Raw genomic sequence first — 23,980 nt, forward strand, 5'->3', positions numbered from 1 at the left:
CAGAGGGGCCAAGCCCCGAAGGTTGACGGATAATTTAAGCCAGAGATTAAGAATGGACAACCACACTCTGGCCTCAACCTTTATCATGCCCGGTTCCAAGCACAGTACAGCGTTTGAGGCATAGCAAGGCACTGGAGGCTGCTCTTAGAAATTTGGACTGCACCCGCTCCAAAGGGGCAAGATGGGAGGGGTAAAATGGACCCTAGATTTTTCTTCTGGGAAGCAACACAACCACCTATGATTTTGTGATTTGGGGAATGCTGCAAGTGGCCAGGCAGGAGGGGGATTTTTGAACTGAGGGAAATATTGTTACTGATCTTTAAAACTATCTGTATCTATAGATATATTTAAAGGAGTTGGGCAAGCATCTTCCTTATGAGGCAAGGCTACAGCATCTGGGGATTGTTAGTTTGGAAAAGAGGCAACTACAGGGAGATATGATAGAGGTGTATAAAATTATGCAAGAAGTAGAGAGAGTGGGCAGAGAGAATTCCCCCCCACACACACACACAACACTAGAACCAGGGGTCATCCCATGAAACTGACAGTTGGGAAATTTAGGACCACAGGATGTGGTGATGGCCACTAGCTTGGATGGCTTTCAAAGGGGCTTCGACAAATTCATGGAGGACACGTCTATCAATGGCTACTAGTATGGTGGCTATAGGCCACCTCCATGTTCTGAGGAAAGATGCCTCAATACCTGTTGCAGGGGAGCAACAGCAAGAGAGAGGACATGCCTTCACACCTGTGGGCTTCTCAGAAGCATCTGGTGGGCCACTGTGTGAAACAGGACGTTGGAATAGATACGCATTGACCTGATCCAGCAGGGCTATTCTTAAGTCACTACCTTTCGACCTAAGCTACTTCATAGGATTGTGATGATACAATAAGATAACCTCATCTATGCCACACTGAGATTCTTGGAGGAACAACAGAATACAAATGAGATTGCTTCCCACCCTGCAAGTCCATGATGATCATGGTAAAGGCCTGTGTACAAGTTATTAGTATGAACAGTGTAGGCATTAAAGAGTATTAAAAGCTTAAAGTACATTTAAATCAAATCAACACACTCTTTTAATTTTATTGTTAGATTGATGTATATCCCCTTTCATAAAATTATCCCAAGGCGCTTTACAAAAGTTAATACAATAACATTCCATAAAACCACATTAAAATATTAAAATCAATTAAAACCACAAACATACAAAAAACACTAGCCATAAAAACACAACAGAGCAGCCAGAAAGAAGAGACTGGCAACCCCTAAAGGGTAAAAGCTTGAACAAATAAAAGTGTTTTCAATTGTGGTTTTAAAAGCAGCCACATTATCTTTTGTGTTATTTGAATAGTTACAAAGTGAATTTTGAGTTCTGAGTGTACCAGGCTAAACAAAGTGTTTATACAGATAAATTAAGTCCAGGGTAGAATTCAGTTTTATGCAAACATTTACATTTTATTTATGCAATAAAGGCACAAATTTACACTGCAAGTGGGTGTCTAAAGGGCAGATTCTGTTCTTTCAAAACCGAGAATCCAGGTAGATCCACCCGTGCCAGTTCTTCCCCTCCTACTATGCAATTCCATTTTATTTTATTTTATTTTATTTTATTTTATTTTATTTGTTTAATGTATTTTTATACCACCCAAAACTTATGTCTCTGGACAGTTTACAACAAAAATGGAAGGAATAATCCATTTTGATGGCAGGAATAATCCTAGCTTTTGAGAGTTAATTTTTTCATAGAATACCCACCATATGCTCACTTCAGGTGCTTTATTCTTGTTAGAAGTTCAATGTTCATTTGCTGTTTGCATAGTATTACATATGCAGGCAAATGCATAAGGAGATAGCATATCAATGATGGAAAATAAAATGAGGTGAACTGAGTGCAGAGCCCAATGCATTATAGCAGAGGTGGCAAATCTGAGTGAGGCTCTGCAGTTGTTGCTGGACTTGATTGATTAAGTGCTATCAAGTCAGTGTCAACTCTTAGCGACCACATAGATAGATTGTCTCCAGGATATCTGTCCAACTTGGCCTTTAAGGTGTCTCAGTGGTGCATTCATGGCTGTCGTAACTGAGTCCATCCACCTTGCTGCTGGTCATCCTCTTCTTCTCTTTCCTTCAACTTTCCCCAGCATTATGGACTTCTTAAGGGAGCTGGGTCTTCACATAATGTGTCTAAAGTATGATAGTTTGAGCCTGGTCATTTGTGCCTTGAGTGAAAAGTCTGGATTGATTTGTTCTATGATCCATTTGTTTGTTCCCCTGGCTGTCCATGGTATCATCAAAAGTCTTCTCCAGCACCAAAGTTCAAAAGCATCAATGGTTTTCCTATCTTGCTTCTTCAAAGTCCAGCTTTCACAACTCCCATAATCCCCAGCTGCAATTTATTGGAGAAAGCCTTAGGTTGGCCAGCCACACGCTATAGTAAGATGGGAAAGAGGGAGGGAGTCGAAATAATGCGAACCACTATACTAAGGCATGACAGGCAATAGGCAACACACAGAAAATCCTTGTCACTATTTGCAACCCAACACCAGGATAATGGAACTGCAGGCAATGAACCTTTTTTGCAGTACAATGGACAATAGTATGGTTGTCTCACATATCAACCAGTAGATAGTTCTACAAAGATAAGTTGTTTTTTTTAAAGACAAGTCCTTCTAGTAAGAACTAATCAGCCTACTTAACTTTCATTGTCTACAACTAGACTAAATTTGGTTCAAATCAAGGTCCACAAGTTAGATCTCTTGCACCTCAAATGTTCATGTGTCCACCATCTTGGATCGGGGGGGATGACATCATTACAAACTACACCATTGAGGTGTCTTTGTGTGTCACTCACTACAACTGTACCAAATTTGGTTCAAATAGGTTAAACAGTCAAGTTAGTACACTTGTGCCCCAAAAGTTCACAAGTCCACCATCTTGGATTGGGGTGGATGATGTCATCACAAACTACACCATTGGGGCATCTCTATGTGTCCCTTGTGGTTTCCCTGTGTGTCACTTACTGCAACTGTACCCAATTTGGTTCAAATGGGTTAGACAGTCCACAAATTAGCTGCTTTGCACCTCAGATGTTCATGCAACCACCATCTTGGACTGGGGTGGATGACATCATCATAAACTATGCCATTGAGATGTCCCTATGTGTTCCTACAGCTCTAGCAAATTTGGTTCAAATCGGTTAAGTGTTTTACAAGTTAAACCACTTCTGCCTCAAAAGTTTACCTGTCTACCATCTTGAGTTGGGGTGGATGACATCGTCACAAACTATGCCATTGAGGTGTCCCCATGTGTCCCTACAACTTTACCCAATTTGGTTCATATTAGTCCAGGCGTTGTGAAGTTGATGGGGGACACACACATGAATGCTGGGTGATCTCATAAGCCTACTGTAAAGTAGGCTAAAAAAAGGCAACCAGCATAATAAAGGGGTAACTGGAAGACATGCTGTGGGGTAAGGAGTTTTATCTGGCTTCTATGCTCCACTCTCCTTTCTGGGTGGGGGAAAGGGTCTAGCCAAGGCTTTTCTGTGCTTTTCCTCCTCTTTGCAGCCTGTTTGTTATCAGGGGCTGAGCTCACGCTAATTGTGTTTTGATATCCTGCACCTGGGCCAGGCTGCTTGATTGGTTGGGGTGAGAGCCACACCCATTGGGCTTCTGATCTCCTGACACTTATTAGGGTGGGCAGCAGCTGGTGGCCACCAAAGGAAGCTGGCCCTTGGTAGTAGCCTTTGGGGCTGACTTTTAGCTTTTGGATTGCTGGCAGGAAGACCCCTACTCACTTCATTGTTGTCTAGTACTTAGTTAGGCATGGTACAGGTATGTGTTTGGGGCTGAACAGAGATGGGGAGGTGGGGGATGACCCTGGGGCAGCTATACCAGTGGTGATGGGGAATCGAGGATGATATGGTGTTGGTAGGCCAGCAGGCTGTTATAGGAGAAGGGAATTCAGAAATTTAATTCCTGTTTCCCCTTCCAGCAGGCCTACCATCTCTTTGACTTTGGAGAGCAATGCCACCCACCCCCAGAACCACACCTTATTACTCTATAATGCCAGGTTGGTTCAAAATAAATCTGAAGTAGTCCATAATTTGATTATGGATGAAGGAGCTGACCTGGTATGTATCACAGAGACCTGGTTGGGAGAGGCTAGTGGTCCAGTTTGGTCCCAGCTTCTCCCAGCGGGTTACTCCATGGTGGAGCAGGTGAAAGGATATGGGTGGGGAGGTAGGGTGTCTATGGTCTATAAGAATACCATCTCCCTTACCAGGATCCCTGTCAGGGATTTGGCCTATATTGAATGTGTGTACCTAAATCTAGGGACCAGGGATAGACTGGGACTTCTGCTGGTGTACCAATCACCCTGCTGCCCAGTAGATTCCCAAGTTGAGCTGATGGACCTGGTTGCTGAATTGGCATTGGAGTGGCCCAGGTTGTTGGTGTGTGTGTGGGAGTACTTCAATGCTCAATTTGGGACTGGGTTGTTAGGAGTTCATAGCAGCCATGACAACTGTGGGCCTATCCCGACTGTTCTCTGGACCAACACATGATGCTGGTGTCATGCTTGATTTGGTCTTTTGCTCTGATCAGGGTGGTGTTCTGTGGGTGGGGACTCCTGTCATCTCCCCATTGTCATGGACAGATCACCATTTGGTTAAGGTAGAACTTACAGCCACAGCCCACCTCTGCAGGGGTGAAGGACCTATTAGATTTGTCTACCCAGGGAGGTTATTGGATCCAAAAGGATTCCAAGAAGCCTTGGAAGGGTTTAGGGTTGGCTCCGCTAATGATTCTGTTGATGCTCTGGTACAAAAATGGAATAATGAACTTACTAGAGCAGTAGACACAATAGTTCCTAAGCGTCCTCTCCGACTTGCTTTAATGACAGCCCCATGGTATTCAGAAGAACTACAGGAGTTGAAGCAGCGAGGTAAATGACTAGAAGAGGAATACTCAGTGCGAGTCTGATTGGGCACAACACAGAGCACATCTGAAGACTTATGCTCTGGCAGAGTGGGTGGCAAAGCAGCAGTTCTTTTGTGCCCACATCACATCTGCAAATTCATGTCCAGCTGAGTTGTCTAGGGTTATGAGGGGGTTAGTATTTCCCCCCCCCCCACCCCTTGAATTTAAACTTTGAACCATCAGTTACTCACTGTGATGTTTTTAATGACTTTTTTTGCGGATAAATTCCTCATACTCCGGCCAAGTTGGATTCCACAGTTACTGCAGAGTCTACTGTGGAGGTGTCCAGCAACTCCTCTTATGGGATTAGATTGGGTCATTTCCAGTTTGTAACTCCTGAGGAAGTGGAGAAACTGCTTTGGACTGTACATCCTACAACCTGTTCTCTTGACTCTTGCCCAACTTGGCTTATCTCATCCAATAATTATATTATTAGAGAGGGTCTGGTGAGTATTATAAATGCTTCTCTGAGGGAGGGCAGGATGCCTCCAGCAGTGGCCAGAAGTGGCTGCTGCGTATGCACACGTCGCAACATGTGCATGTGCAGCGGCCACTTCCAGTCTGCGATGTACCGGGGTGGCATGGGGGTATGCTGCTGCCCTGGCAGGACCGTTTTTGAGAACAGCACTGGCGGGGGAAATGCAGCGGGGGAGCAGAGCACCCTCCCCAGTCCTTAAAGTCCCCCCGCCCCGAACCAGCAGTCGCTAGTTCTGTGGACATCCCTATCTGGAATGCACTCTCTGTTAAAGTCAGAGTTTCTCCATCTCTGGCTGTTTTTAAAAAGACCCTTAGGACGCACCTGTTTTCTCAGACTCTTAATTGATTTTATATCAATTGCTTTAATCATTTATCCAGTCTTTGTATTGTATTTTAACTTATGTACACGGCCAAGGGATGCACATGTCGGCGGTATAGAAATATAATAAATAACCAACCAACCAACCCCTTGCTCGGTGTACTAATACAGATTTAAGAGCTCTGTTGAATAAAGGGGCAGACAGAGGCGTAACTATAGGGGGGCAGGGGGGGCACGTGCCCCGGGCGCCATCTTTTCTGGTCACGTGGGGGGCGCCGCCATGACAAAAAAAAATTAATTTTGTTTTTAATTTTTTGTTAATACAAATGTTTCCTGCTCAGTGCAGCAGCGCTGCAGCAGTCAAGGGAGCGCGTCGGCGCCCCCTCCCCCATGAGCAGTCCCTTCCGCACCGCCCGCGCCCCCCCATTGCTTTGCTGGCGCCTGGCGGCCAGTCAGTGGCCTGGCTTGGCGGCGGCGGGCGCTTGTGAGGAAAAACCTAAGTATAATGTAGTATGTTGGGGCACGGGGGGGGTGCCATTTCAGTGCTTGCCCCGGCGCTGTTTTCCCTAGTTATGCCTCTGGGGGCAGAGAAAGTTTAAAAGGAGACAATGTTTACTACATAATCAATTATTTGGCTCTCTCTCGGCAGATCAAGGTTCGCAATCCCTGAAAAATAAAGAAATGGAAAGGGGCGGGGGGGTGGATCAGGGAAGTGACAATTTACCTGCTTCAAACGGTATCCTATACAGTCAGGCTTCTATGTTGGAAATGCATAACATGCGAAAAGGGTTGCTTGCTACCTCTCCCCCGCCCCCACGCAGGGCTCCACCTAGATGACAGGCAAATAAAAAGGGGCGGGGGGCACTGCCATTGAATCCGAATTCAAGTGGCGTTCGGGTGCAGCGGTGCAAAACACTTCACCTGTTGAATTTTTGCCCATCGTGGTGCTGTCAGAGCCACGGGAGCTCGACCCGAGGAGAGGAAGGGCAAGGCACCGCCCTGCCGTTGGGAAGCAGGTTTTTTAATGCAGCCTTTCATTGAGGAGGTCTGTAAGAAACAGGACAATAATTGAAACACACAACGGCGGGGGAGAGGCGGGAACGTCTCCACGCGGCGGTGTCATCTCCGGCCGTGGCTGCGAAGCGAGACAATAGCAGGAAGCGAAGCCGGCGCCAGGCAGCACCACCGAGCCCAGGAAAGCGAAGCCAGTCCGCTCGCTGGCGGCAGGGGAAAGCCTAGAAGCCCGGCGAGGAAAAGGAGGAGGCAAGGATGGAGGTAGTAGCCCAGGCTCCGCCCCGCTCGGGGCCGTTCTCGTCCCAGGCAGCGGAAGCATTGTGACGCTGGCGGCGCTGGAATACCTGAGAGGCCGCGGCGGTGGCGGGCAAAGTGAGGTAAAGGAGGAACCATAATGATGAGGATGATGAAGAGGGTAGTCGGGCAGGGCAAGGCGAGGGGAGTGCTTCTTCCCGGGCGGGCGAAGGGGCGGCGCGCGGGCGCGGCATGGGGGGCCCGCACTGACTGAGGCGGAGCTGCCGGCGTGTGCACAGCCGGCGAGGTCAGCCTCTGCCTGGAGAGCCGCCGGCCAGGTAGGTGCAGCGCCCGCGGGCGGAGCGAGCTCGGAGCCTCACCTTGGGCCAGCACCACCACGCCAGGCCTCCCTGGCTGGAAAAGCAGGTTCTTCCTGGGGCACTGGCTGCAGGGCGGGGCTGCGCATGCTGGGCAGGGGCCACCTCGGGGGCGGCGGCGGCGGCGGCGCTCTCCAGCGGGTTTCCCGGAGGAGTCGGAGCAGGAAAAGGGGAAGAGCGAGCCCCAGGAGGATGCCCTGGAGAAGCAGCAGCAAAAGGAGGAGGTTGGTCGGAGCAGCAGCGTAGGGTGTTCTTTTTTTCTTCTTCTCCCCGCTGCTGGGCGAGGGGAGAAGGCGCGTTCTTGGCGGCCCCAGCCAAGCTTTTCACCCGCCTGGGGGAATGTTCCCCAGCTCCAAAATGGCATCTCTTCCCCTTGCCTGCTTATTTCTCTGGCGGCTCATCCTATTAGCAGCGAGTGCACCAGCAGGTGCATTTTCTCCCTCTCTGTCCTTCCCATTTCCTCCCCCTCCGCTCAATTTTGCTGCTCGCTTTCCTTTAATCATTAACGCGAGCTCTCCTGCTGCTGCTGCTGCTGCTCCTGTTCCTCCTCGCAGGCCATCAAAGCCACCCCCCAATGGTTTTAGATCAGGACTCAGGAGCTGTATCCGCACCCTGGAAAACTAGTGCCGGCGGCCTCTGCCGGGGACACTGTGGCAGTTCTGAACTGCTCTTGAGTGCTTCAGAGATGGTGGCTTTGATGGGCAAATGTTAGGTGGCACTTGCGGGTGCCCGCATACAGCTCTCAACCTCATCATCTGTATATGAAGGTTCATGATGACAGATGTGGTAATGAGTTCCTTCCCAGCAAAAGTGGTACGTTAAAAATAGGGTGGATAGGAGTAGGGCCCTGGGATCCAGGGCAGCATTTCCATGAGATGAGGCAGTTGCATCAGGAAGCACCAGTAAGGTGGCGAGGTGCCCTTCTGCTCTCTCGTTTTTAAAAAAGGAGGGAAGAAAAGCTGGAAGGTACACAGAAGTGGGGGGGCAGCATGTTTCGCCTTGCCTCAAGTATGCAGAGGCCTTGAGCTGCCTCTGCTGGGTCCTCACTCAGACGTCCCCTGCCATGCTTTAAGTCTATAGGGAGCCCCCACCCCATGTGAGCCATTGGGCAGTAATTCATTACTCTGCATTTGCATATAGTCCTTCCTATAAGGGGTTTTGTGAGACAACAATTTGCCCCAAAACAACCAGAGAGCTTTGTTAGCCAAGTGGAGCTTTAAACCTGGTGCAGCGGGGAAGCAGCTTGCCTAGGGAGCAAGAGGCTGTTCCCTTCTTCCCGGCATACTGTGCGGGAGGAAGGCCATGGTAAACCACTCTTGTAGTCTACCAAGAAAACCACATGGCTCTGTGGTCGCCAGGAGTCGACACAACACTGACTCGACGCCACAATCTTTGACTTTTCCGGGGGGGGGGGAGAATGGATGTTGCTGAACTACAACTCCCATCATCCCCGTGAAAATTGTTACTGGGGATGATAGGAGTTGTAGTTCAGCAACCTCTGGAGGCCCCCAGATTGGGAAACACTGCTCTAGATAGTTCTGCAAATCTTATTGTCAGTCTGTTTCTCATCTATAAATTACTGTTCTTTATATACTGCCATCAGAATAAAATGGAAATCATATGGTGTAGTGCTTAGAGTATCAGACTAGGGCTGGGGAAACCCATGTTCAAATCCTCTCTCAGCCATGGTGCTGAGTGGGTGACCTTGGGCCAGTTTTAGCTGATCTACCGCCTAGGATTGTTGTGAGGATAAAAGGGGGAAGAACCTGAACTTGTTGGAGGAAAGGGAGTACATAAATGTAATAAATAAATGCCTCAAAAGATTGTTGGTATTTTGTAAATCATGCAGCACATAATTAGTGTTATGTAAAGAATGCTCTATACTGGCATATGGAAAGAGCAGCTTACAAGATTTCTTTAGTTCTGTTAAAAATGCTAATTTTGAGTTGTACGGTAATGTACTTTTCTTGCTCTGCCACCCTCCCATGCTCATGTAGCTAAGAGCTGAAGTACATATTCAGAAATAATTTGTTGTTTTCTGGATTGTACGATTTCAGAATGCAAGTGTGGGAAATCATATGATCAAACGCTCATGTTTTTAAAACAAAAACATGAGTGTTCTTCCTCCACATAGAAACTAGGAAATCAGTGGAAGACTTCCACATTCCAGAGATTATTTACATGGGGAAACCTTCACACTTGCGATTTCCCACCTCAGTTCGGAAGTAGTATGATCCTTGGGAAAGCGTCAACTCAAAACAGTTCTGAATATGCAGTTTGGCTCTTAACATCAGGATTCATAAAAATGTAAGTAGGTTGTATTATTTGGCATGTACAGTATATGGGAATCGTCCCTGTCCTTTAGACCTAGCACTCCAAGAATGGTTAATCTGTCCTTGCCAAGACAACTTCATATTCGCTCAGTCAAGTGATCCCTGGTGGTGTGAAGGGCGGGGGGGAATAATGCAAAGATGGAATCTAATAATTTTTATGTATCAGTATGAGATTAAGGAAGCCAAAATGCTCCCATTCCTCTGCTGCATTTGGATGTGATCTAGCTAGAAGTTGGCACTTAAATCTCATTTAATCCACTGGAGCAATTAATACTTAGTGCTCTCATCACTCTGGCTTCCTCTTTGGCCCCATATATCCTTTATGGTGCCACATTGCTGGGCCACACAAGACTTCTCTGCCTCTTCCCATTCAGAGACTGTATGAGGGAACTGTGTGGTAGGGATATGCACGGAACTTGGTGGGGGAAGTTCGAGGGGGGGGTTGACTTGAAGAGCGGGAGAGGGTGCACTTATCCCTCCCTCCGCTTCCCCCCACCCACCGGCGCGCCATCGTAAACCAGTCTGCATAACTCCTTGCCACCCCATCCTCTTGTCAGGCTGGAAGTGCACACCTATGCTTACTTCCGGTTCAACGAGGGGAAGAGGCAGCAGGGAGGTACACTGCTGTGCCGGGGGGGGGGGGAGCAGAGGGAGGGGTATGTGCACCCTCCCCCACCCTTAAAGTCACCCTGCCACCTTCAAACCAGCGGAACCGGCGGTCATTCGAACCGGTTCGGTGCACATCCCTACTGTGTAGCAGAAGTACACAGGAAACCCTTGTGGTACATGCTTGACAGATGCTGTTGGTATCCTAGCCAGGGTTGTTTTTGACAGAATTCTACAAGTTGTGGCCTCCCTGTGTTGTGGGATTCCGGTTTCATAGCCATGTTTGCTCTGGAACTGGCTAGAATAAGCTAAGATCACCCAGCTTGGACATAACGAGAGATTTAGAATCCTGTTCCAAGTCAGGATTAGAAATAGAATCTTTCCTCCTGCTGTCTCACAACATTAGAACCAGGGTTCATCCCATGAAATGGAAGGCAAGGAAATTTAGGGCTGACAAAAGGAAGTACTTTTTCATACAGTGCACAGTTAATCTATGGAATGTTCTGCCATAGGATGTGGTGATGGCCACTAGCTTGGATTGCTTTAAAAGGGGCTTGGACAAACTCATGGAGGGCAAATCTATCAATGGCTACTATTTGGGTCTATAGGCCAGCCTCAGAGGCAAGATGCCACTAAACACCATTGCAGGGGATCAAGAGCAAGAGAGAGAGGGCATGCCCTCATCCACCTCTTGCCTGTGGGCTTCTCAGGGGCATCTGGGGGGCCACTATGTGAAACAGGATGCTGGACTAGATAGGCCTGATCCAGCAGGGCTGTTTTTATGTTCTCGTTTGCATACCAAGGCTAGAGAATGTCATGTGAAGCCTGGATTGAATCCTGCTGCTGCCTTAAATCTTAACCAACTCTGATTTTTTAATATCTACATGCAAATACTCATTTCATGACTAATTATCTGTAATATCAATCTTGTGCTAACAACTTCAGGGCCTTTTTCTGACTTAACCACTAATGTTGAGCCATTTTTGGAAGGATGGTATATAAATCAAATCAAATAAATAAATAAATGTAGTTTCATGGGCCTTCAACAAGTCTGATGTCGCTTAAGAGGAGGTAGCTCATAGCAGGGTGGATTTGATTTAAATCAAACTGATTTAAATCATGATTTAAATCACTATCAGGGTGGATAAAAATAAAAAAAATCCAATTTAAATAAAAAAATCGGATTTTTTTTATTTAAATTGGATTTTTTTTATTTAAATCGGATTTTTTTTATTTTTATCCACCCTGCTAGTGATTTAAATCGTGATTTAAATCAGTTTGATTTAAATCAAATCCACCCTGTCTCATAGTATGTTTTGTTTTTAAAAGTGCAGGGTGGAGTTTATGCACATTTCCAAAAAACTGGTGTAAAATGTATTTTTGACACAAAGTTAGAAATTCAAATAACTTAGAATAGTAGAATACTGTTCTTTCTCTTACATTAGGGTTTAGAGCACCTGTTAAATTGTCAAGTAAACATTAGTCTTTGTGTTATAGGCCAGGAAATGCATTTCTACTCAATCCTTGTGTTTAGTTTTCCAAATATTTGCTTGATTATAATTGTTCTGCCTCCAACTATTGTATATTAAGGCAGGTGGCTGGTTCAAGGTATTTAACTAGTAGATGACTAAGAAGAGTATGTTTAAGATCATTAGCATGTTGCACTTTCAGTCTCTGACAATACTAATGTTAGAAATTGCTCCTCAGGCTTGCCAGGTTTCAGTTAGGCCAGGCTTGTAAATAGCCACTATCCTTGTTGCCTCTGGTAAAAAGTGTTGCCAAAAGGAACATAGGAGGGGAAGCTCTAGAAGAACTCATCCTTCCAGATTGCAGTTATGATGACTGACATGAGCATGTGTGAGCCAGCAAGCTAATGAGAGTGATTTATTTAAAAGACTTCTTGTCCTGCCCCTGCTCACTATACTCTCAAGATAGTTTTCAACAGAGACATTAAGGTCGTTCACATGACCCTGAAACTAGGGCAGTGGGGGAAGGCAGGATCTCACCTACCTTACCGCCAGTTGATCCTTCCTTAGACTTGGACTGTGCCCACACAAGCTGGGCTGCTGGGAGTGGCATGGCCATCTGGAGGCCAGAGAAATGAAGCTTGGCCTCCAGAAATCCCACAATGCACCATGTGAGAAGCACGGTGCATTGTGGGATTTCCCCACTGCCTGGCACTTGAGCCTCCCAGCTTTATGAGTGCTCAGGCTGCAAGCAGCCCAAGTGTTCATATGATTGGGGTGTGTTCATTCCCTTCTAGCACAGTCTAAGCCCAGGTTTAAAAAAAAACCTGATGAAGAACTCTGGGATCAGGGCTGATTGTGTCACTCCACACCAGCACGGCTCTCTACACTGTGCAAGCCTGGGTAGGGCTGCTTGTGTGCATACCCTCATCGGGCTGTATACTAGGAAACTGAAGTCTGACTAAACACGGCTGAAATCAGTGGAACTTATATTAGTTATGATGATTATTTTGTCTCATTGATTTTGGTGATGCTTAGTCAAGATTCCCCTTTTTTAGGGAATACATCCTACTTGCAAATGAAACATTAAAATGAATTAAACAATAAAATGACCAAATATAGTTAAGAGGTTGCATAAAGACTAAAGTACCAGTGGGGAATAACATAGGAAGCTGCCATATACTGAGTCAGACCATTGGTCTATATAGCTCAGTATTGTCTTCACAGACTGGCAGTGGCTTCTCCAAGGTTGCAGGCAGGAATCTCTCTCAGCCCTATCTTGGAGATGCTGCCAGGGAGGGAACTTGGAACCTAGATGCTCTTCCCAGAGCGGCTCCATCCCTTAAAAGGAATGTCTTACGGTGCTCACACGTCAAGTCTCCCATTCATACGCAGCCAGGGCCGACCCTGCTTAGCTAAGGGGACAAGTCATGCTTGCCACTTATAAGACCAGCTCAAAGCTCCTGCCTGAAACTCTGGAGAGCTGCTGCCAGTCAGTAGGCAATACTGAGCCAGATGGGCCAATAGTCTGACTCGGTAAAAGGCAGTTTCCTATGTCCCTATGGACAAATAAAAAGTTACGACTTATCTGGTGCCTAAAGGACAAAGAGCATGTCAGGTGGACATCCCTAGAGAGGGTGTTCAAGATCAGTGTGTTCTCTAATTTTTTTCATCTGTGTGCAGAATGAGATTAGTTCTGGGCGGCAGTATCAAGGCAGTGTGCGCGCACATATATTCAGAGTGGGACCTTCCTGATTTAACCTGAGCGGGATCTAACATTGACTGAGCGGACAACAAAAAATGTGTGAGTGTGTGCACACCTTAGAGGGAACACTGTTCAAGATACAGGATGCTTCCACAGGGGGGAAAAACTCCTATCTCTGGTCACCAAATGCCAGGGTCAAACTATACCTTACTTTGCACAAATAGTTCCTATGCTTTAAAAATAAAAACAAAACAAAACACCCTCCTCAAGTAGCATGCGAAGGACACAATCTAGATCAGAACCATAACATGGTGGGATTTAACTCTCCCACCCATTTTGATTCTGAACCAAATTTCCCTTTTGCGCATGCGTGTGCATACACACACACGTACACTTTACCCTGGAAAGAAGCTTCCCTTGGTGCCAAGGGCCAGTGGTGTTGAACAAGATTGTGACAGTGAGCTAGTATTTATGTGAGAAGGGCCATAAGCACCTGCTTTGCCTACAGAAGGAACCACGTTCTTCAATTCCCCAAGCTCCCCAATTAAAAGGAACATAGTCTTGGGAAAGACCTTCAAGAGCCAATACCATTCAGGTAGAGAATGCTGGGCTGGATAGATTAATGGCCTGACTGTATAGAAGACAGCTTTGGATGTGAAATCTCAAGCTGGAACATAGCAAGCTGCCTTATGCAGAGTCAGACCATTAGTCCATCTCACTCAGTGTTGTCAACACAGACTGGCAGCAGCTTCTCCAAGGTTGCAGGCAGAAGTCTTCCTCAGCCCTGTCTTGGAGATGCCAGGGAGGGAACTTGGGACCTTCTGCACGCAAGCATGACACCTGCTGCAGAAGCATGCAGCTTGCAGCAGAAACAACTTCTTCTGGAATTTGTGGGCTTATTTGCAAGGCTGAATTAAGTCCACTTGGAACCTGCTTGACACATTTGGTGTCCCCATGCTCCCAGTAGCCCTTCTGCTACCAGAAGAGGAAGCAGGAAGAAGCTGCTTGGCCAGCCTCTGCCAACAATCTATATTTTGAGGTTTGGGGGCTGTACCCAAAGACTGTAGATTGCATCTCCGAATCCATCTGTCTTTGTTTTTCTTCTGTCTTTTCCTTGCCCTGCCCTGTTTCTTTTAACTGTTATTTTCAGTCTGCATCTGTCTGTGGTTTTATTTCTTGCCCAACCTACCCAGATTGCTGCCCTGGTCCCATAGTCCCACTTACTACTTACTCTAAGTAGCGCTACTTATGTCCTGGCAAGCCCCTGGCACCAAATTAATTTATAGAAACTCTTACATATTATGTGTGGGGGGAAATTATGGGTAGCTTGAACCTCTCAACAAGAATCCCAAGTGAGATGATGGCGTAAGGAGAAGAGCATTACCCTGGGAGCCTAAAAGTAGAAAAATGGAGTGGAGGAGAATCTTTGGAGAGAATCTGAGTTCCGAGTGTGACTGCTTGCCTAGAGAATGGATCTACTAGGGAGCATCAAGATGAAGTACAGGCAGGCACCAACAAAACAGCTTGCTAGTGGCAAGGGCCCGCCCCCAGCCCTTTAGCAAGCAGGCCACCCAGCAGCACACAGACCTCCTCCCGCTGACATTTTTGAGAAGGTAAGAAACGGCAGGAATCCTTTCTGAGCAGTAGGAGAGGGATCCCACTGTTTCTTACTCTCTCCGTAGCCCTGTGCAAATGACAAAAGACCCACTTCTCTCTTACGTCCTCTGCCTGTGTGCTCAAAAGGGATGCAAGGGAAGAGAGGGGATTGGTGGCAACCACACATAGTGGGTGGTTAATGAATGAAACCTCACTTTGTGGATCTTCGCAACATTGTAATTTTGTAAATTTATAGGTTACCAGTAATCTAGTAACACTCTGGAAAAAGAGAGTGGATGGACTGAGTGCACTGAACTAAGACTTGGGAGGATAGCTGAGGCGTTATGGGAATGATCTGGCTTCATGTATCTTTATTTATTTATTTATTTATTTATTGTTCTATATTGTATCTATTTTATTAATGTTGTGAGCCACCACAAGCAGTAGTGTAGTGGAGGGGGGTGGGGTATAGCTATTTTAAATAAGTAAATAAATCTTCACCATCAGCAGCCAGAGGCTGCACAAATTTTTTAAATGTTTTATTTTGTGAGCTGCCCAGAGAACCATTGTTATGGGGCAGCCATACAAATAAAGCTTATTATTGTTACATTGACTGCATAAAATAGCTTTGCTTTTAGCTGTATTGTTTGTTTTTTCTATTATGATAAATGTTTGTTCATTCATTCTATTTCTATATCGCCCTTCCAAAAATGATTCAGGGAGGTTTACACAGAGAAATAATAAATAAATAAGATGGATTCCTGTCCCCAAAGGGCTCACAATCTAAAAAGAAACATAAGACAGAAACCAGCAACAGTCACTGGAGGTACTGTGCCGGGGGTGGATAGGGCCAGTTACTCTCCCCCTGCTAAATAAAGAGAATCACCACATTAAAAGGTGCCTCTTTGCCAAGTTAGCATGTATCTTGATAAATACACACAAAGCATGCCATTGGGCTCACCCTGTTGGTTTCAAGTGACTTAAATGCAAGGCAGTGAAAAACGAGAGCACTGGTCTTGTAGCAAGCATGAATTGTCCCCTTTGCTAAGCAGGGTCTACCCTGGTTTGCATTAGATATTCCCCTTAGGAGATAGGGCTGCTCTGGGAAGAGCATCTGCATGCTTTTATGCAGAAGGTCCCTGGTTCACTCCTTGGCATCTCCAGGTATTGCTGGGAGAGACTCGTGCCTGAAACCATAGAGAGCTGCTGCAAATCTGTATAGACAATACTGAGCTAGATGGACCAGTGGTCTGACTCGGTAGAAGGCAGCTTCCTGTGTTCCTAAAAACACTGAAATGAGCTTATGCAAGCAAAATATAAGACGGAGTTAATCAAGCCATTAAAGTGTTGGCCATTGATTGAAGGGCACAGAGTAATGTCCTCTCCATGTGCTACAATGTAGGGGATTATATTTCTGCTCCATTTCATCTTCTGGAAGCAATGTAAAGGCCTTTTAATTTGGATGGGCATTTAGTTGTTGAATATGAATAGTGGTTTCTTGTGCAGTTCATTGGCTTATACATGCCTCAACATTGCCTGACATTGGGCCATCTGTAGTCAAGACAGAACTCCAATATCAGGGGATCAGGTTTTTTGCACCCTGGGGGGGATGTTGGGTACCCAGTAAATGGAAGCACTCACCTCACCCCCATGTAGCAAGGCAAACCACTTCTGAACCCAAGAGGAGTCTTGAGCAATTTATGATATAGTAAGGTAAACCCCCTGTATTCTACCAAAGACAACCACAGGGCTCTGTGGTCGCCCGGAGTCGACACTGACTCGACAGCACACTTACCTATAAGGGGTAGAGATGTGCAGAACATTTCGACTGTTTCAAGCTCAAAACAGAACACCTGCTTAAAAAGGGCTGTTTCGAGCTCAGAGCAGAACAATCTATTTTTAAGTAAACTATTCGACATTTTGAGTGCCATTTTGGACACTGGTTTTTCCAAAGCTACTTGGTTTGCTGGCACTGGCTTCCAATCTCCTTGCTTCTTGGTTGGCTTGTTATCGTACAAATCTAGTGGTGTCATGGGCAACTGTGCCCCCATTGGCTGGGGGGAGGAATGAGGGATGGGGAAGCACAAAAGGAGGAAATGTCAAAATGTATTCAAAGGGAATGGGAAGCAGAGAGAGCCCCTTATAGTGTGCCTTTCTTGAGGACAATACATCAGGAGAGGAGGTTTGATTGTGTAGTTTTCTTTTCTCAGCATTGAGTATAATATGCTGTGCTGTTGCTGCTATAACTATCTGGTTTTGCTGGTTATCAGATTGACAAAGGCAGAACTTGGTTCACTTCTTTCCTTTAGTTATAGTTTGTTTGTGAGATAGTGTTGTGGTGAGAAATGCACAGTGGCAGCTGTGTATGTGTGTGCAATATTACTTGGTGATTGCTGTGATAAGCTCCGGATGAAATGAAACTGCTGCCAATGAAACCGAAACAGAAGCCGGCACAGCACCGAGCCGGCCTCCGCTCCGGCGCCTCTCCTCCCGGCGGCTCCCCCATCCCGAGCCGCCTCCGCCCAGCAGACACTGAAAAGAGCTCAGTCAGGGAGGACGCACCGTTGCCGACGCGCCGCGGCGCCCAGGCAACCCTCACTTCCGGCTTCCATGCAACTTCCCCCCCACATACAGAGTGGCTGCCACCTTCTGTTCCGGTTTCATTGGCAGCAGTTTCATTTCATCCAGTTTCATTGGCAGCATTACTAAACCATGGGCAGCAGTCATTACTAAACCGTGAGTCCCTGCAACTGGATCTTTGAAAAGGGAAGCCGCGCACGTGCCCACCCCGTCCTGGAGGCGGGCGGCATTGAGGAGGCAGAAGGGGTGGCGGGGAGGTATCCTGACGCCCCAATTTCTACAAGAAATACGGGTGCTGGAGGGGGCAAAGCAGCGGGAGGGGTAAGTAAACCCTCCCCGCCCTTAAAGCTACCCCCTCCACCCGAACCGAACCGGCCAGGGGATGGACTGGTCCAGACAGTTTGAAGGCCTTTACAATGGCCTCCGAACCGGTTCGGACTCATCCCTAATAAGTGTGTCTTTAAAGACTTTTTAACAAGTTGTCAGAGATGGGGAGGCTCTTATTTCAGCAGGGAGTGCGTTCCAGAGCTCTGGGGCAGCTGCAGAGAAGGCCCGTCCCCGAGTAGCCACCAAACGAGCCGGTGGCAACTGCAGACAGATCATAACTCTATTGTGTCACTCCTTTACTTTGAAGATCTTAATTTAGAAACCAAATTGCTAACATCGGGTGAGTTCACACTTAATGTGGAACAAGATTGCAAAGTCAGTAACCGATTTGTCTATAACTGTCTGAACCCGCGCCAAGGCAGGAATCTGAAGTTCTCTTGGGACCTCAAACTGAGATTTATAACCAAGATTTGAAGTTGGCTTGCCAAACCAAGTGTTGCTTGCTCTGAGGTGTACACTGTGTCTGAATCCATGCTCTTCATGAACCTCTGGTTCTTTCCAGGCAAGCCCAGCCACTTTGCCATCAGGAGCAGCAGGGGTTGCATGGAGTCGCACTTCTGGACCTCATAACAAACCCGCCCATAAAGTAAATTCCCACTAATGTTAGGAGAGGAGACCTGGTCTTGTGGTAGCAAGCATGACTTGTCCCATTAGCTAAGCAGGGTCTGCCCTGGTTGCATTTGAAGGGGAGACCACCGGTGTTCCCTCTAAGGTGTGCACACATGCCTGTGCTCACAAGTTGTTGTTTTTTATGTCTGCTCAGCTAATTTTAGATCCTGCTCAGGTTGAATCAGGAACGCCCCATTCGGAATGCATGTGTGCACACAGTGCCTTGATACTCTTGCCCAGAACAAAACTCATTCCACACACAGATGAAAAAAAATTAGAGAGACTACTGGAGACCACATGTGAGCGCTGTAAAATATTCCCCTTAGGTGACGGAGCCACTCTGGCAAGAGCAGAAGGTTTCAAGTTCCCTCCCTGGCTTCTCCAAGATAGGACAAGATTTTTTTATTGAACCAACGATCAAAGCATACAGTACGTTACCAAAGCACAATTATATACAAACTGGTTGTTTGTACATCGTATAGCTACAAAGATTTACAAACAAGGATTTGGTAACCCACAGGGTTATACCACGGGGTGGAGGGATTACAAGGAACATCAGGTAATGGGGGGGGGTACGTCCAACGTCCATTTCCACAATTTGTCCCATTGCTGTTTAGAAGAGATACACTTGTCTTTTTGCACATAACCATGCAAACTTTTCCAGAAGCAATTTACTGTCTCATCTACGTGAACCTCTTGGTCGCATCTCCCCTCCCAATTTCTTTGCAGGAGCATTGCATAAATGACATACAGGTTTACTAACCTGATTACAAGAACGGGAATGTTCCAGTTCCCTAGTATGAGGGCACCCGTTCCATTCTGTTTCCTTGAAGGTTTCTTTCTGGGACCTCGAAAAGAGGTTCTATCGCTCAAACCCGAGGTTAGTTCTTCCCAAATCTGTTTTTCCAAATCAGGCCACTCTAACAACTTGCTTACTCCCTGCCACACTCGTTTGGCTACCACACACTCTTTTAAGAAATGTGAGTGGGTTTCCCTGAATGTCTTGCCTAGCTCATTAGCTTTCTGTTTGCAGGTGATTTTAGGACACTCTTGCTTGTCCTCTGGGAGCCATGGCTTAGCCATGTTAAGCGGCAGTACTTGGTGGTATAAACGCCACCTCGTTTCTCATAAATGAAAAGGGACCTTTTTCTCCTTAAAGAGAGCGATAGGGTGATCGGGTTGCAACAAGTACTGTGAAGTGCGGTGTTTGTAGCGCTTACGTTCTAAATTGGGTTTAAAAAAACCCACTTCTAGAATCTCTCCATAAATTATTTTCCTTAGCTGCTTAACTGAGGAGGATCTTTTAAATAGATCCGGTTCAACCTTCCATTTTTATAGTGTGAATAACAAATCTCTCAAGTAGTCCGAGTGGTCTCTTTTCAATACTTGTGTGATATTACCACTGAAAGAACCTTTGCCCCACCATGCTATGCCCCATGCTGATTTTCTCCAATGCAGAGCGAAAAGCGAAACCCGGGTTTTTTGCAGGAGGTTGGACATGTTATCGACATTCTCGAAAATCCAGTTTCCAAAATTGTAGGACATGAATTCAGTTACAAAATAGGGTTGCAGGGCCGGTAGAGCTAGGCCTCCCCACTCAATCTCCTTAAATGCTACCACACGGGCTAAAGGGAAGCACACCGTGTGCCATACTAGACGGAAGACCTGGCTTTCAACTCTCCGAAGGAGATTGAGTGGAGGAGGGTAGACTACCGCCAGATTGTGCATCGGGGGTATCAGGTAAGTCCGTATGTATACTGCTTTCTGCTACATGGCAAGGCTCCATTTTTCCACATGGTGATTTTAAGCATTACTTTTTCTTCCCAATCTGTCCAATTCCCCCCCGCCCCAGATTTTTTCCTTAATCCTGTATTCAATCCCCAAAATATTTACTGTATCTCCAAGATAGGGCTGAGAGAGAGTCCTGCCTGCAACCTTGGAGAAGCTGCTGCCAGTCTGTGAAGACAATACTGAGCTAGATAGACCAATGGTCTGACTCAGTACATGGCAGCTTCCTGTGTTCCTAATAGTGCCGGGTTATCTGCTGAAAGACCTTGGTACCTCTTCTGCATGTTCGTGAAGTGATATCTCTCTTGTATCAGTATGTCATTCCTCAGTCTTTTAGCATTCTCTGTCAGCTGCTTTGTGTTGTACTGAGCAAGCTAAATTTATTTCTCTCTCTCAAGGAATCCGTACTGCAGGCAGAAAGGAAGGTGCTGCCCTTCTTACTGTGTTTTTGTGTGATAGGCAGACTGACAATGCTCAGAATGCCAGTTACATTTTATATGTCAGAATATACCTGTGTATCTATCTCCAGTGTTGTAATGAGATTTCTAGTAAGCCCTCTCTGGGGTCTGTATCTTTCTGTCTGTCAAGTGAATGCTGCCTATGCACTCTTTAGTACTACTGTAGTAATAACTGTAGTGAGCTTGTCCACCACTGCAGAAGAAACCATGCTGATTCTGCATTAATGTGTACTGAGCAGTATTTCATATCCATGCACAGGCTTAGCACAATCTCTAGGAATCGCTGAGGATGTGAGAAATTGCCAACATATGTCTCATTGCAGAAAAAGATAATTGTGCAAAATGAAAAGGTTTTGAAAATATTGTGGGTATGTAAGTTTAAATAGACCCGTTAAATATCTATCGTCGGGGGTCTGGGGAGAGGTGGCAGAAAGTAATCAATAGAAGCTTGTAACTTCAGGCTTGCTTTACAAAGCGTATTACACATAATGGCTGACATCCTGCACAGTGGACTGCCAGCGACAGAGATCTGCCCGGGCTGCTGTGCAATGGGAAAGGTAGCCCCAACAGTGTCAGTTGTGCAGTGACTTAAAAAGCATCCAGGCAACTGTGCAGAACTACAGCCATTGTTTCCAATGGGAGTAATCTTGCACAGCTGCCCAGGTGTTTTGAGTTGTTGCGCAGTTGCCCTGTTGCGCAACACCATTGGCCCTGACTTTCATGTTGCGCAGCGCCCTGGTGAGTCCCCAATGCCAGCATTCTGCTGCATGGGATGGCCAATATTTCTTTAGATTTGCATTAAAAGTGTAAAAAGTGAATTTGACTTTCATGCGTGTAATGTTTTTTTTATATGCCATACATGTAGGGTTGTCAGGGGCTGGGATTGGTCATGGTTTCCTGTTGAGTGTATACTATCATGAATCTGGGTTTGTTGTCCAAATATGTGAAATGACCTTCTGAGTTGGCGGTTGTCAAATTCTGTTATATTTTGACCAAATTAAGAGAGGCTAGAGCACAGCAATCAGCTACTGCCAAAGGTTCTTGATTTTATGTATATGATAACATTTTAGTTTTTGTTTCCATTTTTCTCTCTTTACTGAGTATATTCTGTTTCTATTGCTGTTTGATCTAAGATCGTAAATAAACAACTAACTAACTAACTAACTTTTGAGCTTGAGGTTCTGTTTGTGTCTTTATGTTTATAAAATATTTCCCAGCTGTTACAAAACCAAAGTATGTGTAGCTCAGTTTGCCTCCATGTATCTTTTACAGCCCTCCTCCATTCCTCCTCCATCTATAACCCTTGCTTCTCCCTTTGTTGTGTTCCAAAATTTAGAACACAACCAAGTTCTAAATTTGCCAAATTTAGATTATTAGTGACTTTCATTAGAGGCCTGTCTTCTTTTTATTTTATTTATATACTGCTTTTAAGGATAAAATCTTCACAAAAAGTAATTAATCGCAAACAATTGATTACAGTGGTTTTGCTTATAATCTGTCAAGTGCTATGTACACAAATGTCAAATAAGAAAAGTGACGGCATTACTATGAATATGTATATACAACGAATATTTATAAACCTCTTTTTAGCAAATATTCCCATGCAACTCTGACATGGGACAACTGTGTGGAAACAAGTGAACGTGTAGTGTGTGGAACGCATTATACAAATCAGTCTTGGAGGGCGGTGGGGAACCTCTTTGGGATAAAAACTTTGAAGCAGCTGTAGAGTATTGTTTTTCTGCTTTGCATCATATTGGATTCTTCATGTTATATCTAACAGAGTGCACCCACGTGCTTAAAATATAGTGGAAGAATCAAAGTCTTGTGAGCAGTAATAAATTAGGCCAGCATTGTCTACAGTGAGAAAAATAATTCTCCTGTTTAAGCCTGCTGTGAATAGCAATTGCTTGGATCCAGAATGCTAAAAACAGTTGTAAAGAAGCCAGAAACCAGCAAAAATGACTACTGTCGTGTGCTCCACGGGGTCTCCTTATGCCCAACAATGCCCCCCAAGACCACAAAATGCCCCCCAAACCAAAATAAATAGCTTGAAAATGCTTGTTTTATTAAGAAAGGCAAAAATGGTGAAAAACAGTGGGGGGGAAGCACTCTGCCTTTCTCTGTGGGGTCTCTTTGTGCTCTGCAATGCTCCCCAGACTGCCAAATGCCCCCCCCCCACTGCAAAAATAGCAGGAACAAGCCACAAAATGGCTCCTGCTGACATAATGGAAGGCCAAAGTGACCTTGGTTGTCACATCTGGCCCTCTTGGAACTGTGGATACATGGGTTTAACCCTTTAGTGTCCGTGGATACTGAAATTGGGTATCAGTTAGACACCCGCGGATATGTGAAACTGCAGATATAGAATCTGTGTATAACAAGGTTGTCCTTTACATATCTGGTAACTGAGTGTCTACCTTGTGAACATTTATCTTCCTTGTGAAACTCCTTTTCAGGAAGGAATTCGTGAATCAATAGTAATAAGAGTAGGTGTTTTAATAGTGCCCTTTACAATCATGGAAGGAAGGTGTGAACAGAAAATAAGGAGAAGATATGTGGCAAAAAGTGTACCCAAGATTAAACTTGATAGAGAGGATGCTTGAGGTGGCTCAATGAGAGTATTGAATCACATCAGAGAATACACATTTGAATCTACTGTGAAATACCGTAGAGGAGATAAATAGATTTGTAACTTTCGAGAGCTTGAGTAGTCTAGTCTACCACCATGAGTGTTCTGCACTTCACAGAAGACAAAAGCTTTAACTTACCTTTATATGCATTAGATGAAAAACTGTCATTTTTCAGATACTTCCGCCACCCCACGCCTGGATTAACTAATGCTTTTATCTAGTTGGATATTTCTAGCCTCGCTCAATCCCAAATGCTTGGAATGGGTAGCGTTAATTATTTTAATAATGTGTTTTTCTTAATTCTTAGTGTTTGAAGAAAATAAAGAAACATGGACGGCCACAAATAGTAAGTAAATGTGTCTATGAATCATGTGAAGCACTAATGAAGTTGACACTATCTTTCTCAAACCTGATG

The 23,980-nt window shown here is 45.6% G+C and overlaps 1 protein-coding gene and 2 long non-coding RNA genes across 13 annotated transcripts in view; 1 reads left to right on the plus strand and 2 right to left on the minus strand.

Annotated features, from left to right (window-relative positions):
• LOC128330303 (uncharacterized) overlaps nt 1–12,464 on the minus strand; it is a 50,517-nt gene extending 38,053 nt beyond the window's left edge. Inside the window, exon 1 of one of the 2 annotated variants that reach the window (XR_008310042.1) lies at nt 12,354–12,464. This is a non-coding gene — a long non-coding RNA (uncharacterized LOC128330303). The remainder of the gene's footprint in view (nt 1–12,353) is intronic. The other variant, XR_008310043.1, reaches the window with a different exon arrangement.
• Nucleotides 1,063–7,560, minus strand: LOC128330302 (uncharacterized). Its single transcript, XR_008310041.1, has 3 exons — nt 7,408–7,560; nt 4,851–6,826; nt 1,063–2,432 (listed from the first exon to the last, which is right to left on the minus strand). It is a non-coding gene; the product is annotated as an uncharacterized LOC128330302 (long non-coding RNA).
• Nucleotides 6,959–23,980, plus strand: part of ICA1 (islet cell autoantigen 1) — a 98,802-nt gene continuing 81,780 nt past the window's right edge. For 4 of the 10 annotated variants that reach the window (XM_053262942.1, XM_053262948.1, XM_053262945.1 and 1 more), the window contains exons 1-2: nt 6,959–7,170; nt 23,873–23,911. In XM_053262942.1, coding sequence (XP_053118917.1) covers nt 23,895–23,911 — 17 coding nt within the window. In that variant the 5' untranslated portion in view covers nt 6,959–7,170; nt 23,873–23,894. The other 6 variants (XM_053262943.1, XM_053262947.1, XM_053262944.1 and 3 more) reach the window with 4 other exon arrangements.

Source organism: Hemicordylus capensis, chromosome 6 (assembly GCF_027244095.1).
Source record: "Hemicordylus capensis ecotype Gifberg chromosome 6, rHemCap1.1.pri, whole genome shotgun sequence".
NCBI lineage: Eukaryota > Metazoa > Chordata > Lepidosauria > Squamata > Cordylidae > Hemicordylus > Hemicordylus capensis.